Source organism: Ursus americanus, chromosome X, assembly GCF_024610735.1.
Source record: "Ursus americanus isolate L20-20 chromosome X, mUrsAme1.1.p, whole genome shotgun sequence".
Lineage (NCBI taxonomy): Eukaryota > Metazoa > Chordata > Mammalia > Carnivora > Ursidae > Ursus > Ursus americanus.
In genome coordinates this window covers 60,895,957-60,914,865 of record NC_142164.1, presented here as the reverse complement: position 1 = coordinate 60,914,865, position 18,909 = coordinate 60,895,957, and the positions used below count along the sequence as shown (strand labels likewise).

Here is an 18,909-nt window from a genome sequence, read left to right as displayed (position 1 = left end):
GGTCATTTTTATCTCAGTTCCTTTTGATATGGTGATGTCAAACCAAATTATAATCCAGAAGTACAGTATTTACTTATTTTTGAACTCCAAAGGAAAAAAATTAAGTGATCTTTTCACGTTGTATATGTAGATAAGATTTTTCCTGAATAGGGATGCCTGGGTGGCTGAGTGTCAATTAAGTGGCTGACTCTTGATTTTAGCTCAGATCATGATCTTGGGGTCCTGGAATCAAGCCCGGCATCAGGCTCTGCACAACGTGAGGAGTCTGCTTCAGGATTCTCTGTCACTCTGCCCTCCCCTTGCTTTCTCTCTCTAAATAAATCAATCTTAAAAAAATACGTTTCTTGAATCAATTGCTTTAAATGCATAAATGCTAAATCTAAACCACATTCTTTCTTGAGACCAATGCTGTAGGTAGAAGTCATTGCTGCTCAAAATAATACCTTTAAATATTAGAAAATTGAACTCACAGACATGAATGAGTATGAAAGAAGTATAGTCTGCTTTAGAGTCATATTTTTAGACTATTCTTTGAAAGATACTGTCTTACGGATAGTAAAAACTTTCAACACCAGGACTTTTGAGCTGATCGAGGAAGGCTGAAAAAGCAGCTAAAGCAACCCAAAAGGAGGTTATATGTGGCCTATGCTAATGTTAAATATCTCTAATGGGATTTTAAAAAGCCTACAAGGAAGATATATCAATGTTTGTGAAAAGACTGAAAACTTCCAAACTAAGTGACCAATTATAAAAATGATACACTTTTTCTGAATAAAAGCTAATACTGGATTCAAGAAAGATTTGACCAGTTATGATGAAAAAAGATAAAGCAAAACTATCCTTACCTGATGCGTGGGGTCGCCATTGATAACTGAAGCTATAGGAGGTATTTCGGTAAGAGTAGGTGCAAGCCCATGCTCAGCCATGTCTAAAAAGATTGGCTTTCACAGTAACTGATGTTTCTAAAAAGAGTATAACCATAAATTAAACAAATGAAGTCAAAGTGGTTATTTTAAATGACAAAATCTGATGAAACACACCTTAGAGAAGCTATTTTAAATAATTTTTCTCTCCAGAAATGCTACTTAACTGAAATTGTTTTATGGCAACATTTCAAAATAATCATTGGTCTTCATAAATAAAAATATATGAAATTTGGTGTCAAGAGATTGGAATTGTTCACTCTTCACTCATGAAAACAAGTGAAGATAGCTCCATTTCACAGCATGAAGAATTGTTTAGTTAAACAAGTCATTGGTCATTTGATCCACTCAGATCAAGTCGAATTAATTTCCAATCTATGATTTTAATTGCCAAATAAGACTTCATATTGATTAGAAGGCTGTAGGAATTAACTAGATCCCTTTAAAAAGAATGGGAACATAGACAATTACCTTAACTCAGATACTAAACCCAAATATCTTAAACATAACCCAAAGCTTCAAACCCAAACCTTTAGACTCAAAATACTTTCCAGGTTCAAATACCTCATGTGTAGATAGCACCAAGTGATGAAATATGGTAGGTTAGTCCAGATCCTTGATTCCATAAACACTGGGACAAAAATCAGAAAGAAAAATATGATTCTTTTGAAGGTGGAGAAGGAGGATATTCAAAAGAGGACCTCTTGGAGCTAGTCAAGTCCTCCAAATGAAGTGTACTGTTGTGGTTCACAGCTCCTTGGTAACACTGATGTAAAAGAATGTTCACTATGTCATAATTCTAGTCACTACTTACATCATTTCCTTACCAAGATTTTTATGTAGTCTTAGGAGACTTTTTACTTATAAATACAATTTTTCATAAGTGAGAGACTCAAATTTTTTTAAAAAGAAAACTTTTGGGAGTCATAACTATGGAGCCTATACAGCAGGAAAATGTGTATTTTCTCTTAGGTTAGGGATATAGGAAATAGATGTGTACTTAATGTTTTTTAAATTATCTACTCAGCAGTGAAAAGCACTTTAGGCTAATTTAAATCTCTCTCGTATTACCACAGAATTTGTTTCACTTATGGCAAAAGTCATTGTTCTTCAGCTCACTGGAATGATTACATTGATCAAGATTTGAAACAACCTACAATGACATTTTAAAAATAGAGACTCTGGCAACAAACTCTTTGCGTGTGTGTGTATGTGTGTGTGTGTATCCCCTCCCATCCCTTAACCTCTTGATTTTCATCAGAACTTCCAATCATTGGTGCACATGATACGTCAGTAAGTTCACTGCTGGGGTGGTGGTCCAAGATGGCAGAGGAGTAGGAGATCTAAGTTTCATCTGGTCCCAGGAATTCAGCTAGCTAGCTATCAGACCATTCTGAACACCTGCGAACTCAACAGGAGATCAAAGAAGAAAACAGCAGCAACTCTATGAACAAAAAGGTGACCACTTTCTGCAAGGTAGGACATGTGGAGAAGTGAATCTAAGGTGATGTATGGAAAGGTAGACCGCGGGGGAGGGAGCCTCCCTCAGCTGGCTACCAGCAAGTGATAGAGCAGAGGAGCACAAAATTGGAACTTTTAGAAGTCTGCTCTGCTGAGGGACATTGTTCTGGTGGCTAAGCATGGGGTGGAGCCCTAGCTGGGGCAGTGTGGCCTCAGGATCCTCAGGGTCACGGAAAGACTGGGCAAGTGGCAGAGCTCCCATGTATTGGAGCAGGGAAGCTGGCCGCAAAGAGTGAGCCCAGGAGTGGGCTCTCAGCTTGGGGTTGCCATAAGCCATGATCCATGGCACAGTCAGGCCTCTGCTCTTTGAGCAGGGGCCCAACAAGTGGCAGATCCGGGGAGACTCCCCTTCCTCCCCTGGGAGGAGTGGCTCAGGAGCACACTACAGGAATCTGCTGGGTTTGGAGACTCCAAACGGGGTCATGTGCCTGCGATAAAAATGTTTGGTCACAGGCCGGGTGAGCATGGAGTGTGGCCAGACACCAGGGAGACAGGAGTGATTGAATGCTTTTCTCTGAGGGCTCACTGAGGAGTGGGGCCCTGAGCTCTCAGCAACTCCAGGGCCAGAGATTGGGAGGGCGCCATTTTCATTCTCATCCTCAAAAGCTGTGGGGAAAGCCCTCAGGCACAAAAGCTACACAGAGCAAACCAGAGCCGATTACTTAGCCTGGCCCCTGAGAAGGGTGGTTCAATTCCACCTGGGGCAAATACATTTGAGAATCAATGCAACAGGCCCCTTCCCCAGAAGATTAGCAAGAACATCCAGCCAAGACCAAGTTTACTGATCAATGAGAACTGCAGAACTCCAGCGCTAAGGGAATACATCACATAGAATTCATGGCTTTTTCCCCATGATTCTTTAGATGTTCAACTTTAATTTTTAAAATTCTCTTTATTTTTCTTCTTTTTTTTGAATTTTTCTTTGTTCCCTTTTCAACTAAGCTATCAATTCCTTTATAAAAATCATTTTAATTTTTATTTTTACAGTCATTATCCATCCCTTCATTGTATTTAACCTTTTTTTACTAATAATTTTTTATTATGTAATGTTAGTCACCATACAGTATATCCTTAGTTTTTGATGTAGTGTTCCATGATTCATTATTTGCATATAACACCCAGTGCACCATGCAATATGTGCCCTCCTTAATACCCAGCACCGGCCTATTCCAGTCCCCCACCCGGCTCCCCTCTGAAGCCCTCAGTTTGTTTCCCAGAGTCCATAGTCTCTCATGGTTCATTCCCCCTTCTGTTTACCCCCCCTTCGTGCTTCCCTTCCTTCTCCTACTGATCTCCCTGCTATTTCTTATGTTCCATAAATGAGTGAAACCATATGATAATTGTCTTTCTCTGCTTGACTTATTTCACTTAGCATAATCTCCTCCAGTCCCATGCATGTTGCTGCAAATGTTGTGTAATCGTTCTTTCTGATGGCTGAGTACTATTCCATTGTATATATGGACAACATCTTCTTAATCCAGTCATCTGTTGAAGGGCATCTCGGCTCCTTCCATGATTTAGCTATTGTAGACAATGCTGCCATGAACATTGAGGTGTATATGGCCCTTCTCTTCACTATGTCTGTAACTTTGGGGTAAATACCCAGTAGTGCAATTGCTGGATCATAGAGTAGCTCAATTTTTAACTTTTTAAGGGACCTCCACACTGTTTTCCAAAGTGGCTCTACCAACTTGCATTCCCACCAGCAGCGTAAGAGGGATCCCCTTTCTCCACATCCTCTCCAACATTTGTTGTTTTTGTAGATCTTGGATACCAGTCTTTTATCTGTAGTGTCACTTGCAAATATCTTCTCCCATTCCGTGGACTGCCTCTTAGTTTTTTTGACTGTTTCCTTGGCTGTGCAGAAGCTTTTTATCTTCAATAAGTCCCACAAGTTCATTTTTTCTTTTGCCTTTGGAGATGTGTCATGAATAAAGTTGCCATGGCTGATGTCAAAGAGGTTGCAGCCTATGTTCTCCTCTATGATGTTGATGGATTCCTGTCTCACATCGAGGTCTTTCATCCATTTGGAGTTTATCTTTGTGTATGGTGTAAGAGAGTGGTCAAGTTTCATTCTTTTGCATATAGCTGTCCAATTTTCCCAGCACCATTTGTTGAAGAGACTGTCTTTTTTCCACTGGATGCTTTTTCCTGCTTTATCAAAGATTAGCTGCCCAAAGAGCCGAGAGTCTATTTCTGGGTTCTCTATTCTGTTCCATTGGTCTATGTTTCTGTTTTTGTGCCACTACCATGCTGTCTTGCTGATGAGAGCTTTGTAGTATAGCCTGGAATCTGGCAACGTGATGCCCCCAGCTTTGTTTTTTCTTTTCTTTTTCTTTTTTTAATTTTTTTTATTGTAATATGTTAGTCACCATATAGTACATCCCTGGTTTCTGATGCAAATCTCGATGATTCATTAGTTGCGTATAACACCCAGTGCACAATGCAATACATGCCCTCCTTACTACCCATCACCAGTTTATCCCATTCCTCCACCCCCTCCCCTCTGAAGCCCTCAGTCTGTTTCCCAGAGTCCATAGTCTCTCATTTTCATTCCCCCTTCTGATTACCCCCCTTCCTTTATCCCTTCCTTCTCCTACCGATCTTCCTAGTTCTTATGTTCCATAGATGAGAGAAATCATATGATAATTGTCTTTCTCTGCTTGATTTATTTCACTTAGCATTATCTCCTCCAGTGCCGTCCATGTTGCAGCAAATGTTGAGAACTCATTCTTTCTGATAGCTGAGTAATATTCCATTGTATATATGGACCACAGCTTCTTAATCCAGTCATCTGTTGAAGGGCATCTCGGTTCCTTCCACGATTTGGCTATTGTGGACAATGCTGCTATGAACATTGGGGTGCATATGGCCCTTCTCTTTACTACGTCTGTATCTTTGGGGTAAATACCCAGTATTGCAATGGCTGGGTCATAGGGTAACTCAATTTTTAACTTTTTAAGGGCCCTCCACACTGTTTTCCAGAGTGGCTGCACCAACCTGCATTCCCACCAACAATATAGGAGGGATCCCCTTTCTCCACATCCTCTCCAGCAAATGCTGTTTCCTGCCTTGTTGATTTTTACCATTCTAACTGGTGTAAGGTGGTATCTTAGTGTGGTTTTGATTTGAATTTCCCTGATGGCTAATGATTTTGAACATTTTTTCATGTGTCTGTTGGCCATTTGTATGTCCTCATTGGAAAAGTGTCTGTTCATATCTTCTGCCCATTTTTTGATTTGTTTATTTGTTTCTCGTGTATTGAGTTTGAGAAGCTCTTTGTAGATCTTGGATACCAGTCTTTTATCTGTAGCATCATTTGCAAATATATTCTCCTATTCCGTGGGCTGCCTCTTAGTTTTTTTGATTGTTTCCTTTGCTGTGCAGAAGCTTTTTATTTTGATGAAGTCCCAGATGTTCATTTTATCTTTTGTTTCTCTTGCCTTTGCAGATGTGTCATGAAAAATGTTGCTTTGGCTGATGTCGTAGAGGTTGTTGCCTATGTTGTCCTCCAGGATTCTGATGGATTCCTGTCTCACATCGAGGTCTTTCATCCATTTGGAGTTTATCTTTGTGTATGGTGTGAGAGAGTGGTCAAGTTTTATTCTTCTGCATGTAGCTTTCCAATTTTCCCAGCACCATTTATTGAACAGACTGCCTTTTTTCCACTGGATGTTTTTTTCCTGCTTTATCAAAGATTAGTTGCCCAAAGAGCTGAGGGTCCATTTCTGGGTTCTCTATTCTGTTCCATTGGTCTATGTGTCTGTTTTTGTGCCAGTACCATGCTGTCTTTGTGATCACAGCTTTGTAGTACAGCTCGAAATCCGGCATTGTGATGCCCCCAGCTTTGATTTTCCTTTTCAACAATTCCTTGGCCATTCGGGGCCTGTTCTGGCTCCACAAAAATTTAAGAGCTGTTTGTTCCAGTTCTTTGAAAAATGTCATTGGTATTTTGATCGGGATGGCATTGAAAGTGTAGATTGCTCTGGGTAGTGTAGACATTTTAACTATGTTTATTCTTCTAATCCATGAGCATGGAATATTTTTCCATCTTTTTGTGTCTTCAATGTGTTTCATGAGTGATCTATAGTTTGTAGAATATAGATCCTTTATGCATCTGGCTAAGTTAATTCTGAGATAACATATGATTTTTGATGCTATTGTAAATGGAATGGATTCCCTAATTTCTCTTTCTTTAGTCTCATTGTTTGTATAGAAATGCAAACTGATTGCTGAGCATTGATTTTGTATCCCACCACATTACTGAATTACTGTATAAGTTCTAGTAATTTGGGGGTGGAGTCTTTTGGGTTTTCCATATGGAGTATCATGTCATCTGTGAAGAGAGACAGTTTGACTTCTTCTTTGACGATTTGGATACCTTTTATCCCTTTTTGTTGTCTGATTGCTGTTGCAAGGTCTTCCAGTACTATGTTGAATATGAATGGCGAGAGTGGGCATCCTGTCGTGTTCCTGATCTTAAGGGAAAGCCTTTCAGCTTTTCCCCATTGAGAATGGTATTTGCTGTAGGCTTTTTATAGATGGTTTTTATGAAATTGAGGAATGTACCCTCTATCTCTACACTCTGAAGGGTTTTAATCAGGAAAGGATGCTGTATTTTGTCAAATGCTTTTTCTGCATCAATTGAGAAGATCATATGGTTCTTGACTCCTTTCTTGTTGATATGATGTACCACACTGATAAATTTGTGAATGTTGAACCACCCTTGCATCCCAAGGATGAATCCCACTTGGTCTTGGTGGATAATCCTTTTAATGTACTGTTGGATCCTATTAGCTAGGATCTTGTTGAGAATTTTGGCATCCATATTCATCAGGGATATCAGTCTGTAATTCCCCTTTTTGATGGGTTCTCTGCCTGGTTTGGGGATCAAGGTAATACTGGCCTCATAGAATGAGTTTGGTAGTTTTCCTCTATTTCTCTTTTTTGAAACAGCTTCAGGAGAATAGGTATTATTTCTTCTTTGAATGTTTGGTAGAATTCCCCAGGGAATCCGTCAGACCCTGAACTCTTGTTTTTTCAGGAGGTTTTTGATCACTGCTTCAAACTCTTCATAATTAATCAGTCAGTTTAAATAATCAATTCTTCCTGTTTCAGTCTTGGTAGTTTATAGGTTTCCAGGAAGGCATCCATTTCCTCCAGGTTGTTTAATTTATTTGCATAAAGCTGTTGATAAGTTTCTAATCATTCTTCCTATTTCATTGGTGTTGGTTGTGATCTCTCCCCTTTCTTTCATAATTTTATTAATCTGGGTCCTTTCTCTATTCTTTTGAATAAGTCTGGCCAGTGGCTTGTCTATCTTCTTTATTCTTTCAAAGAACCAGCTTGTAGTTCTGTTGATCTGCTCTACTGTGCTCCTGGTTTCTAATTCATTGATCTCTGCTCTAATCTTGATCTACTGCTTTCTCGTGCATGGATTATTCCTGTTCTTCTGTTGCTGTTCCAGCTTCGTGAGGTGAGAATATAAAAACTGCATTTTAGATTTTTCTATTCTTTTGAGTGAGGTCTGGATGCTTATGTATTTTCCCCGTAGGACTGCCTTTGCAGTGTCCCATAGATTTTGGACTGATGTGTTTTCATTTTCCTTGGTCTCCAAAATTGTTTAATTTCCTTCGTAATTCCCTGGTTTACACAATCATTCTTAAGCATGGTGGTTCTTAGTTTCCTCGTGTTTGAGTTTCTTCCAAATTTTTCCTTGTGATTGAGTTCCAGTTTGAAAGCATTGTGTTCTGAGAATATGCAGGGAATAATTTCAGTCTTTTGGTATCGGTTGAGACCTGTTTTGTGGCCCAGTATATGGTCTTCTTGAGAACGTTCCATGCGCATTTGAAAAGAATGTGTATTCTGTTGTTCTAGGCTGTAGTGTTCTGTATATATCTATGAGGTCCATCTGGTCCAGTATGTCATTCAAAGCTCTTGTTTCTTTGTTGATTTTCTGCGTAGGTGATCTATCGCTGATAGTGGAGTGTTGAGGTCCCCTGCTATTAACGTATTATTTTCTATATGTCTCTTTGTTCTGGTTAAGAGTTGGCTTGTGTACCTAGCTGCTCCCCTGTTGGGGGCATAGATATTTGTAATTGTCATATCCACTTGTTGGATGCATCCTTTATGAATAATATAGTATCCTTCTGTATCTGTAACTACAGTCTTGAGTTTAAAATCTAATCTGTTTGATATGAGAATTGCTACCCCAGCTTTCTTTTGAGGTCCACTGGCATTAAAAATGGTTTTCCATCCCTTCACTTTCAGTCTGGATGTATCTTTAGGTTCAAGATGAGTCTCTTGTAGACAGCAAATGTATGGGTCAAGTCTTTTTATCCAATCTTCAACCCTGTGGCGTTTTATGGGAGCATTTAGGCCATTCACATTGAGAGTGATTATTGAGAGAGTATTTTAATTGATGTCATGTTGCCTGTAAAGTCTTTGTTTCTATAGATTGTAAATTTCTCTTCTGTATTACTCTTGGGGCCTTTTTACTTTTATAGACCCCCCCCTTAATATCTCATGTAGGGCTGGTTTGGTGGCGGTCACAGATTCCTTCAGTTTCTCCTGGTCTTGGAAGTTCCTTATCTCTCCATGAATTCTGAATGACAGCCTTGCTGGATAAAGTAACCTTGGCTGCATGTTCTTCTCAGATAGAGCTTTGAAAATACCCTGCCAACCCTTCCTAGCCTGCCAGGTCTGTGTAGACAGGTTTGATGTTATTCTGATATTTTTCCCTCTGTACGTAAGGATTTTCTTCCCCTGGCCACTTTCAAGACTGTATTCTTGGATCTAATATTTGCGATTTGCACTATGACGTGATGTGGTGTAGGTCTGTTCTCATTGATCTTGGGAGGCGTCCTCTCTGCCTCTTGGATACGAATGCTTGTTTCCTTTGCCAGATTAGGGAAGTTCTTAGGCTACAATTTGTTCAAATATCTCTTCTAGACCTCTCTCTTTCTCCACCCCCTCAGGGATGCAGATGATTCTGACATTGGAACGTTTCATTGAGTCAGTAATCTCCTGTAATCTACATTCTTGAGGTTAGATTTTTTTGAGCCAAGTTTCCGTTTTAACTTTCTCTTCTACCATCCCTTTTTCCAATTCACTTATTCATCTTCTGCCTCATTTACCCTGTCCGTCAGAGCATCTAGTTTAGACTGCATTTGATTTGTAGCATTTTTATTTTCTGCCAGATTCACTCTCATTTCTGCCTTTAGAGATTCTATATTCTTTTTACTATTTTTGTTAATATTTTTTTCAAGCCTACACATCATCTTGACCATTGTTATTCTGAACTCCATTTCTGACAATTTGGTTATATCCATATCCATCAGTTCTGTGGTAGAGGCCATGGACTCTGTATCTTTTCTTTGTTGGGGGGGATTTCTCCTCCTCGTCATTCTGATGAGGAGAGGTTGCGGGGATGCCCAGAGCCCAAATTATTGAGCAGGACCCAGGCAGTGTGCTCTTGTTTTATTGGGACCTTAGGGATGTGGGCTTCTTGATTTTTCAGCCTACCTTCTGGGGGAGGGGCCTGCAGCACTGATACTCAGGCAACCCTGTTTGGGTAGAGTTGCCCCATCCCCTGTGAAGGTGGATGCAGATGGGCACAATGTGAACCAGTATTTCTGGGGTTTTGTTCTCCGGTGGCTTTCCCTGGCAGTTTTCTGTGACTCTTCTGAGAATCAGAGCAGCAGTGGCCATATCCTAGCCTCTGTCTCAGAACAGAAAGATCTCAGTCCCCTCTCCACTGAGCTCTCTTGGCCACTTTAACTCTGTTTCTGTCAGTGCTGCTAAAAACCCTGCAGCATCCCGGGTTGTGTGCCCCACAGCCACTCTCCCAGCCCTCGCTTCCAGGCTGGCACGTCTCTGTCCTTTGTGCTTCTAACACTGCCAGCCATCCCCAGTTCCCGTGCACCCTCCTGAGCTCCCTGTTTCAGTGTGGTTTGCACGCGCTCCGGAGTGCTGGGTTTCCGTCTGGTTGTGTGCGCGCTCCCAAGCTCCCGGTATCAGTCTGGTTCCAGTGAGTGCTCTGGAGCTCCAGTTTTCAGTTATGACATGCATGCGCTCCTGAGCTCCCGGTTTCAGTCTGGTTCCAGTGAGCGCTCGGAGCTCCAGTTTTTAGTCTGGTTGCACGTGTGTTCTTGGGGTCATGGTCTCAGTCTGCTTACTCAAGGGTGCCGGTCTGCAAGTCCAGCCCGCTCCCCAGTGCAGGTGGCTACTGCTTCCCTGCACTCGAGTGTGGTGGTTCCATGCCCCTTCCGTTTATTTTCCGATATCTGTGCGCAAATTCACAGCTCTCCGCTTCATACCTCAATACTCAGTGCTGGAGATGTTAATTTTTAAAGATCCAGATGTATCTTCCTGTGTCTCAGGCTGATTTCATGGGTGTTCAGGACGGTCTCGTAGATATCTAGCTCAATTCAGGGGACCAGCTGAAAAAGGGGTCCCCTACTCCTCTGCCATCTTTTTCCCCTCCCTGGAAAAGTTTTTCTAAACTTATTTTTGTATATATATTTTTCTTTAAAATTTTGGGATGCAGTTTCTTCTAACAGACCAAGATATACCCAAAATCTAGTGTATGGGTCTGTTCTATTCACCAGCCTGTTCGTACTCTTTTCTTTCCCCCCTGGTTTCGGATCTCTTCTGATTTCTTTATTTTATGTTTCTCTGGTGCCATTGTTACCCTTTTAGCATTTTGTTCTCTTGTTCATCTATTCTTCTCTGGACAACATGACAAAACGGAAAAACTCACTACAAAAAAACCCCGAAGAGGTAGTAAAAACTGTCAGGGACCTAATCAACAGGGACATTAGTAAGATGTCAGAACTAGAGTTCAGAGTAACAATTATAAGGATACTAGCTGGGCTTGAAAAAAGCATAAAAGACACTAGAGAATCCCCTTTCTGGATAAATAAAATCTAACCAAGTAAAAATAAAAAAGATTATTAATGAGGTACAATAAAAAATGGAGCCTCTACCTGCTAGAATAAATGAGGCAGAAGAGAGAATTAGTGATATAGAAGACCAAGTGATGGAGAATAAAGAAGCTGAGGAAAGGAGAGATAACTACTGGATCATGAGGGGAAAATTTGAGAAATAAGTGAGACAATAAAAGTAAACAATATTAGAATAATTGGGAACCCAGAAGAAGAAGAAGAAAGAGAGAGGGGGGCAGAAGGTATATTGGAGCAAATTGTAATGGAGAATTTACCTAATTTGGGGAAGGAAACAGACATCAAAATCGAGGAGGCATGGAGACCCCCAAAGTCAATAAAAATAGGTAAACACCCGACCTATAATAGTAAAACTTTTACTGATGCTGAGTGATGTTGAATATTTTTTCATGTGTCAGCCATTTGTATGTCTTCTTTGGAGGAGTGTCTGTTCATGTCTTCTGCCCATTTTTTCACTGGGTTATTTGTTTTTTGGGTGTTGAGTTTGAGAAGTTCTTTATAGATCTTGGATAGCAGCCCTTTATCTGTAATGTCATTTGAAAATATCTCCTCTCATTCCTTAGGTTGCCTTTCAGTTTTGGTGACTGTTTCCTTTGCTGTGCAAAAGATTTTTATCTTGACGAAGTCCCAAAAGTTCCTTTTTTCTTCTGTTTCCCTTGCCTTTAGAGACATGTCTTGAAAGAGGTCACTGTGGCCAGTGTTGAGGAGGTTACTGCCTATGTTCTCCTCCAGGATTTTGATGGATTCCTGTCTCATATTTAGGTCTTTCACTCATTTTATTTTTGTGTATGGTGTAAGATAGTGGTCCAGTTTCATTCTTCTGCATGTGGCTGCCCAATTTTCCCAGCACCATTTGTTGAAGAGACTGTCTTCTTGTATTCGATATTCTTTCCTGCTTTGTCGAAGATTAGTTGACCATAGAATTGAGGGTCCATTTCTGGGATGTCCATTCTTTCCACTGATGTGTGTGTCTCTTTTTGTGCCAATACTGTGCTGTCTTGATGATCACAGCTCTGTAATATAGCTTGAAGTCAGGCATTGTGATGCCCCCAGCTTTGGTGTTCTTTTTTTCAACAATCGCCTGGTGATTTGGGGTCTTTTCTGGTTCTGTACAAATTTTAGGATTGCTTGTTCCAGCTCTGTGAAAAATGTTGATGGTATTTTGATAGGGATGGATTTGAAAGTGTAGATTGCTCTTGGCAGCACAGACATTTTCACAATGTTTCTTCTTCCAATCCATGAGCATGGAATGTTTTTCTATCTCTTTGTGTCTTCCTCAAGTTCTTTCATAAGTATTCTGTAGTTTCTAGTGTATAGATCCTTTACGTCTTTGGTTGGGTTTATTCCTATGTACCTCATGGGTTTTGGTGCTATTGTAAATGGAATTGATTCCTTAATTTCTCTTTCTTCAGTCACACTGTTAGTGTATAGAAATGCAACTGATTTCTGTGCATTGATTTTATATCCTGCCATGTTGCTGAATTGCTCTATGAGTTCTAGTAATTTTGGAGTTAAGTCTTTTGGATTTTCCACATAAAGTATGATGTCATCAGTGAAGAGAGAGAGTTTGACTTCTTCTTTGCCAATTTGAATGCATTTTATTTCTTTTTGTTGTCTGATTGCTGAGGCTGGGACTCCTAGTACTATGTTGAACAAAAGTGGTGACAGTGGGCATTCCTGTTGTGTTCCTGATCTTAAGGGAAAAGCTCTCAGTTTTCCCCCATTGAGAATGATATTTGCTGTGGGCTTTTCATAGATGGCTTTTATGATGTATGGTTCATATGGTTCTTCTCTCTTCTTTGTTAATGTGATCTATGACTTGCAAATGTTGAACCCCCCCCCCCCCGCATCCCAGGAATAAACCCCGCCTGGTCATGGTGAATAATCCTTTTAATGTGCTGTTGGATCCTATTGGCTAGGATCTTTTTGAGTATTTTGGCATCCATGTTCCTCAGAGAATTTGGTCTGTAATTCTCCTTTTTGATGGGGTCTTTGGTTTTTGATCAGGGTAATGCTGGCCTCATAGAACGAGTTTGGAAGTTTTCTTTCCATTCGTATTTTTTGGAACAACTTCAGTAAAATAGGTATGATTTATTCTTTAAGTGTTTGGTAGAATTCCCCTGGGAAGCCATCCATCCCCGGATTCTTGTTTTTTGGGAGATTTTTGATTACTGTTTCAATTTCCTTGCTGGCTGTTGGTCTTTTCAGATTGTTTCTTCCTGTTTCAGTCTTGGTAGTTTATATGTGTCCAGGAATGCATCCATTTCTTCCAGATTGCCTAGTTTGTTGGCATATAGCTGCTGGTAAGTTCTAATAATTGCTTCTATTTCCTTGGTATTGGTTGTGGTTTCTCCCCTTTCATTAATGATTTAGAACTTAGTAGTTTTTATAGACATTTCAGTATTATTAAAGAAAAAGGTAGAATAAAGGCAATATAATATTTAATTTTCTTATTTAGAACCTAATTTAATATCTGTCTTAAATGTAACTCTTATCTATTATACTGGAGTAAAAAACTTGCTACATAATGACAGGACAATTCAATAAGGATTTAGTTGCCAATGATTTTTTCCAGTGTAGTGAATTTCTAGGCTTGCTTAATCAAATATGTCCTCCGATCAAAATCTATTTTTCATTTCATTAGATAGGTCAACGAACTATAAGGTGAAGTACTTTCAGTGCAGTTTGAATGATTTTGCTTTTCAGCCTCTTGAAATCTCTTGATAAAATTCTTTTTTTTTTCAAATTTCTTAAATGTATTATTTGTTTTTTGGGTGTTGAGTTTGATATGTTCTTTATATATTTTGGATACTAGCCTTTATCAGATATGTCATTTGCAAATATTCCCATTCCATGGGCTGCCATTTAGTTTTGTTGATGGTTTCCTTTGTTGTGTAGAAGCTTTTTATTTTGATGAAATCCCAATAGTTCATTTTTGCATGTGTTTCCCTTGCTTCCAGAGACATGTCTAGTAAGAAATTACTACGGCTGAGGTCAAAGAGGTTGTTGCCTATGCTGTCTTCCAGGATTTTAATAGTTTCCTATCTCACATTAGGTCTCTCAACGATTTGAATTTATTTTTGTGTGTGATGGAAGAAAGTGGTCCAATTTCATTCTATTGTGTTCCTGTCCAGTTTTCCCAACACCACTGGTTGAAGAGACTCTATGTTTTCCATTCAATATTCTTTCCTGCTTTGTCGAAGATTAGTTGACCATATAGTTGTGGGTCCATTTCTGGTTGTTCTATTCTGTTCCATTGATCTGTGTGTCCAGTTTTGTGCCAATACCATACTGTCTTGGTGAACACAGCTTTGTAATATAGCTTGTAGTCTGGAATTATGATTCCTCCAGGTTTGCTTTTCTTTCTTAGGATTGCTTTGGCTATTCAGGGTCTCTTGTGGTTCCATACAAGTTTTAGAGTTATTTGTTCTAGCTCTGTGAAAAATGCTGGTGGTATTTTGATACCATTAAAGGTGTAGACTGCTTTTGATAATATAGACATTTTAACAATATTTGTTCTTCCAATCCATGAGCATGGAATGGTTTTCTATTCCTTTGTGTCAACTTCAACTTCTTTCACAAGTGTTTTACAGTTTTCAGATCATAGGTTGTTTACCTCTTTGGTTAGGTTTATTCCTAGATATCTTATGGTTTTTGGTGCAGTTGTAAGTGGGATTGATTCCTTAATTTCTCTTTCTGCTGCTTCATTATTGGTATATAGAAATGAAACAGAATTCTGTACATTGTTTTTGTATCCTGTGACTTTGCTGAATTCATGTATTAGTTCTAGCAATTTTGTGGTGGTGTCCTTTGGGTTTTCTGTATAGAGCATCCTGTTGTCTGCAAAGAGTGAAAGTATGGGAGTCCAAGATGGTGGAGAACTAGGAGACCTTATTTTTGTTTTGTCCCAGGAATATACCTAGATAGCTATGAAATCATTCTGAACACCTGTGAACTCAACTGGAGATCTAAGAAAACAATTGCTTCAACTCAACAGATAGAAATGCGACCATGTTCTGCAAGGTAGGAGATGGATAGAAATGAATCTGAGGCGATATATGGGAAGATAAGCCACAGAGGATGGAGCCTCCATAAGCCGGCTACTAAAAAGTGATATAGCAGCAGAGCCTAAAATCAGAACTTCTAGAAATCTTCTCCAGTGAGGTACATCCCTTCCTGAAAGGTGTTCACGTGGCAAAGCAGAGCAGAATCCTAGGTGGGACAGTGTGTTCTCAGGATCTCTGGGGTCACAGGAAGACCAAGGGTCCCTGAGTGCGCTAGAGTTCTCAGGCATTGGAGTAGGGAAGCTGGCTGCAATCAGCAAGCCCAGGAGTAGACTTTCACCTCAGTGTTCCCGTAACCATGAACCATGGCATGGTTGGGCAACTGCCGAGCAGGGGCCCAGTGAACATCAGAACCTGAAGGAGAAACCCCTTCCCCCCCTGGGAGGAGCCCCACAGATGTGCACTGCAGGAGTTTGCAGGGTTTGGAGACTCAAAATGGGGTCATGTGCCTGAGATAGAAATGCTCCATCGTAGGTTGGGTGAGCACGGAGTGCAGACGGAAACCAGGGAGACCTGAGGGTGCACTGAGGAGTGGGGCCCAAGCTTTAGGCTCTGAGGCTGGATATTGGGAGCCCACCATTTTCATTCTCGACCTCTAAAGTTATACAGAAAGGCTTCAGGGAACAAAAGCCACATCGAGCAATCTGGAGCAGCTTACTTACCCTGGCCCCCTGGCAAGGGCAGTGCAGTTCCACCCGGAGCGAAGACACTTGAGAATCAGTGCAACAGGCCCTTGCCCCAGAAGATCAGCAAGAACATCCGGCTAAGACCAAATTTACTGATCATAGACAACTTCAAACTCCAGTGCTAGGGGAAAATAGTATATAGAATTCATGGTTTTTTTTCCCCCATTATTCCTTAGTCTTTCAATTTTAATTTTTTTCTCTTTCCTTTTTCAACTTATTTCTTATTTTGTCAACTCTTTTTTTAAAAATCATTTTAAATTTTCATTTTTACAGTTACATTCTATATTTAGTTTGTAATTAATTTAATTTTTAATATATATAATTTTCCTTTCAATTTTAGGATGCAGTTCTTCTAATAAAGACCAAAATACACCCAGAATCTAGTGTATGTCTCTGTTCTCTTCACCTGTCTTATCATATTCTCTCTCTATCTTTTTTCTTCTTTTTTTGTTAATCTTGTTAAATTTCCATCTTTACAGTTACATTCTATTCTTTCAATGTATTTAATTTTATTTTTGTATATATATGTTTTTCCTTCCTTAAACTTTTGAGATATAGTTTTTTTTTTCTAAAAAACCAACCAAAATACACTAAGGATATAGTACATTCTATTCTTTCATTATATTTAATTTATTTTTGTATATATATAAGTTTTTCCTTCTTTACAATTTTGGGATCTAGTTTTCTAACAAGCAGACCAAAATACACTCTGGATCCAGTTTATTGCTCTGTTCTGTTCACCTGTCTGATTATACTCTCTCTTTTTAAATTTTTTATTTATTTTCTTTTTGGTTAAAGGTCTCTTCAGATTTGCTTAGTGTATATTTCTCTGGGGTCGTTGCCATTTTAAAATTTTCTTCTTTCACTCATCTGTTCTTCTCTGGACAGAATGACAAGACTGAAAAACTCACCTCAAAAAAAGAGAACAAGAGGCAGTACTGACTGCCAGGGACCTAATCACTATGGATATAAGTAAGATGTTGGAACTAGAATCCAGAATAATGATTATAAAGATACTAGCTGGGCTTGAAAAAAGCATAGAAGACACTAGAGAATCCACTTTCTGGATAAATAAAAGAACTAAAATCTAATCAAGTCAAAATAAAAAAGGGTATTAATGAGGTACAAAAAAATGGAGGTTCTAAGTGCTAGGATAAATGAGGCAGAAGAGAGAATTAGTAATATAGAAGACCAAATGTTGGAAAATAAAGCTGAGAAAAAGAGAGATAAACAACTACTGGATCATGAGGGGAGAATTTGAGGTATAAATGATACCATAAAGCAAAACAATATCAGAATAATTGGGATCCCAGAAGAAGAGGAAAGGGGAGGGGCAGAAGTTAAGAAGTTATATTGGAGCAAATTATAGCAGAGAACTTGTCTGATATGGGGAATGAAGTAGGCAGCCAAGTATAGGAGGCACAGAGAACCCCCCCCTCAAAATCAATAAAAATAGGTCAACATCCCGACATGTAATGATGAAACTTGCAAATCTCAGAGACAAAGAGAAAATCCTGAAACCAACTCAGGATAAGAGGACTGTAAATTTCAAGTATAGAAACATTAGATTGAAAGTAGACCTATCCACAGAGACCTGGTGGGCTAGAAAGGACTGGCATGATATATTCCGGATGGTAAATGAGAAGCATATGCAGCCAAGAATACTTTATCCAGCTAGGATATCATTCAAAATAGAAGGAATGATAGAAACTTCCAGGACAAAGAGAAACTAAAAGAATCTGTGATCACCATACCAGCCCTATAAGAGACAATAAAAGGGATGCTTTAAGCAAGGAGAGAGCCCAAAAGAGACCAGAAAGGATCAGAGACAATATACAGAAACAGTGACTTTACAGGTAATGTAATGGCACTAAATTCATATCTTTCAATAGTTACACTGAATGTAAATGGGCTAAATGCCCCGATCAAAAGACACAGGGTAACAGATCAGAAAAAAGTCAAGACCCATCAATATTCTTTCTGCAAGAGACTTATTTTAGACCCAAAGACACCTCCACATTGAAAGTGAGGGGGTAGAAAACCATTTATCATGCTAAGGGACATCAAAAGAAAGCTGGGGTGGCAATCCTTATATCAGAAAAATTAGATTTTAAACCAAAGAGTAATATGAGATGAAGAAGGACACTATATCATAATTTAAGAGTCTATCCAACAAGAGGATTTAACAAATGTAAATATTGATGCCCCTAACGTGGGAGTGGCCAATCATATAAACCAATTAATATCAAAATTAAAGAAAAACATTGATAATAATACAAAAATAGTAGGGGACTTTAACACCCCCCTCACTGCAATAGACAGATCATCAAAGCCGATCAACAAGGACACAAAGGCTTTGAATGACACACTGGACCAGATGGACTTCATGGATATATTCAGAGCATTTCATCCTAAAGCAACAGAATACAGATTCTTTTTGAGTGCATATGGAACATTCTCCAGAATAAATCACATACTGGGTCACAAATCTGGTCTCAGTTGGTACCAAAAGACTGGGATTATTCCCTGCATATCTTTAGACCACAATGATTTGGAACTCAAACTCAATCACAAGAGGAAACTTGGAAAGAACTCAAATACATGGAGGCTAAAGAGCATCCTACTAAAAATGAATGGATCAACCAGGAAATTAAAGAAGAATTAAAAAAATAATGGAGAGAAATTAAAATGAAAATACAACTGTTCAAAACGTTTATGATGCAGCAAGGCTGTCCTAAGAGGGAAGTAGATA

The 18,909-nt window shown here is 39.3% G+C and overlaps 1 protein-coding gene across 1 annotated transcript in view; it reads right to left on the bottom strand.

The window, feature by feature from the left end:
* The window catches only part of LOC123789780 (fibronectin type III domain containing protein 3C1-like), a 64,605-nt gene extending 63,679 nt beyond the window's left edge, over positions 1–926 (bottom strand). Inside the window, exon 1 of the mRNA XM_087860073.1 lies at positions 846–926. Within this exon, the coding sequence (XP_087716199.1) occupies positions 846–926 (81 nt within the window). The remainder of the gene's footprint in view (positions 1–845) is intronic.
* Positions 927–18,909: the final 17,983 nt, after the last annotated feature.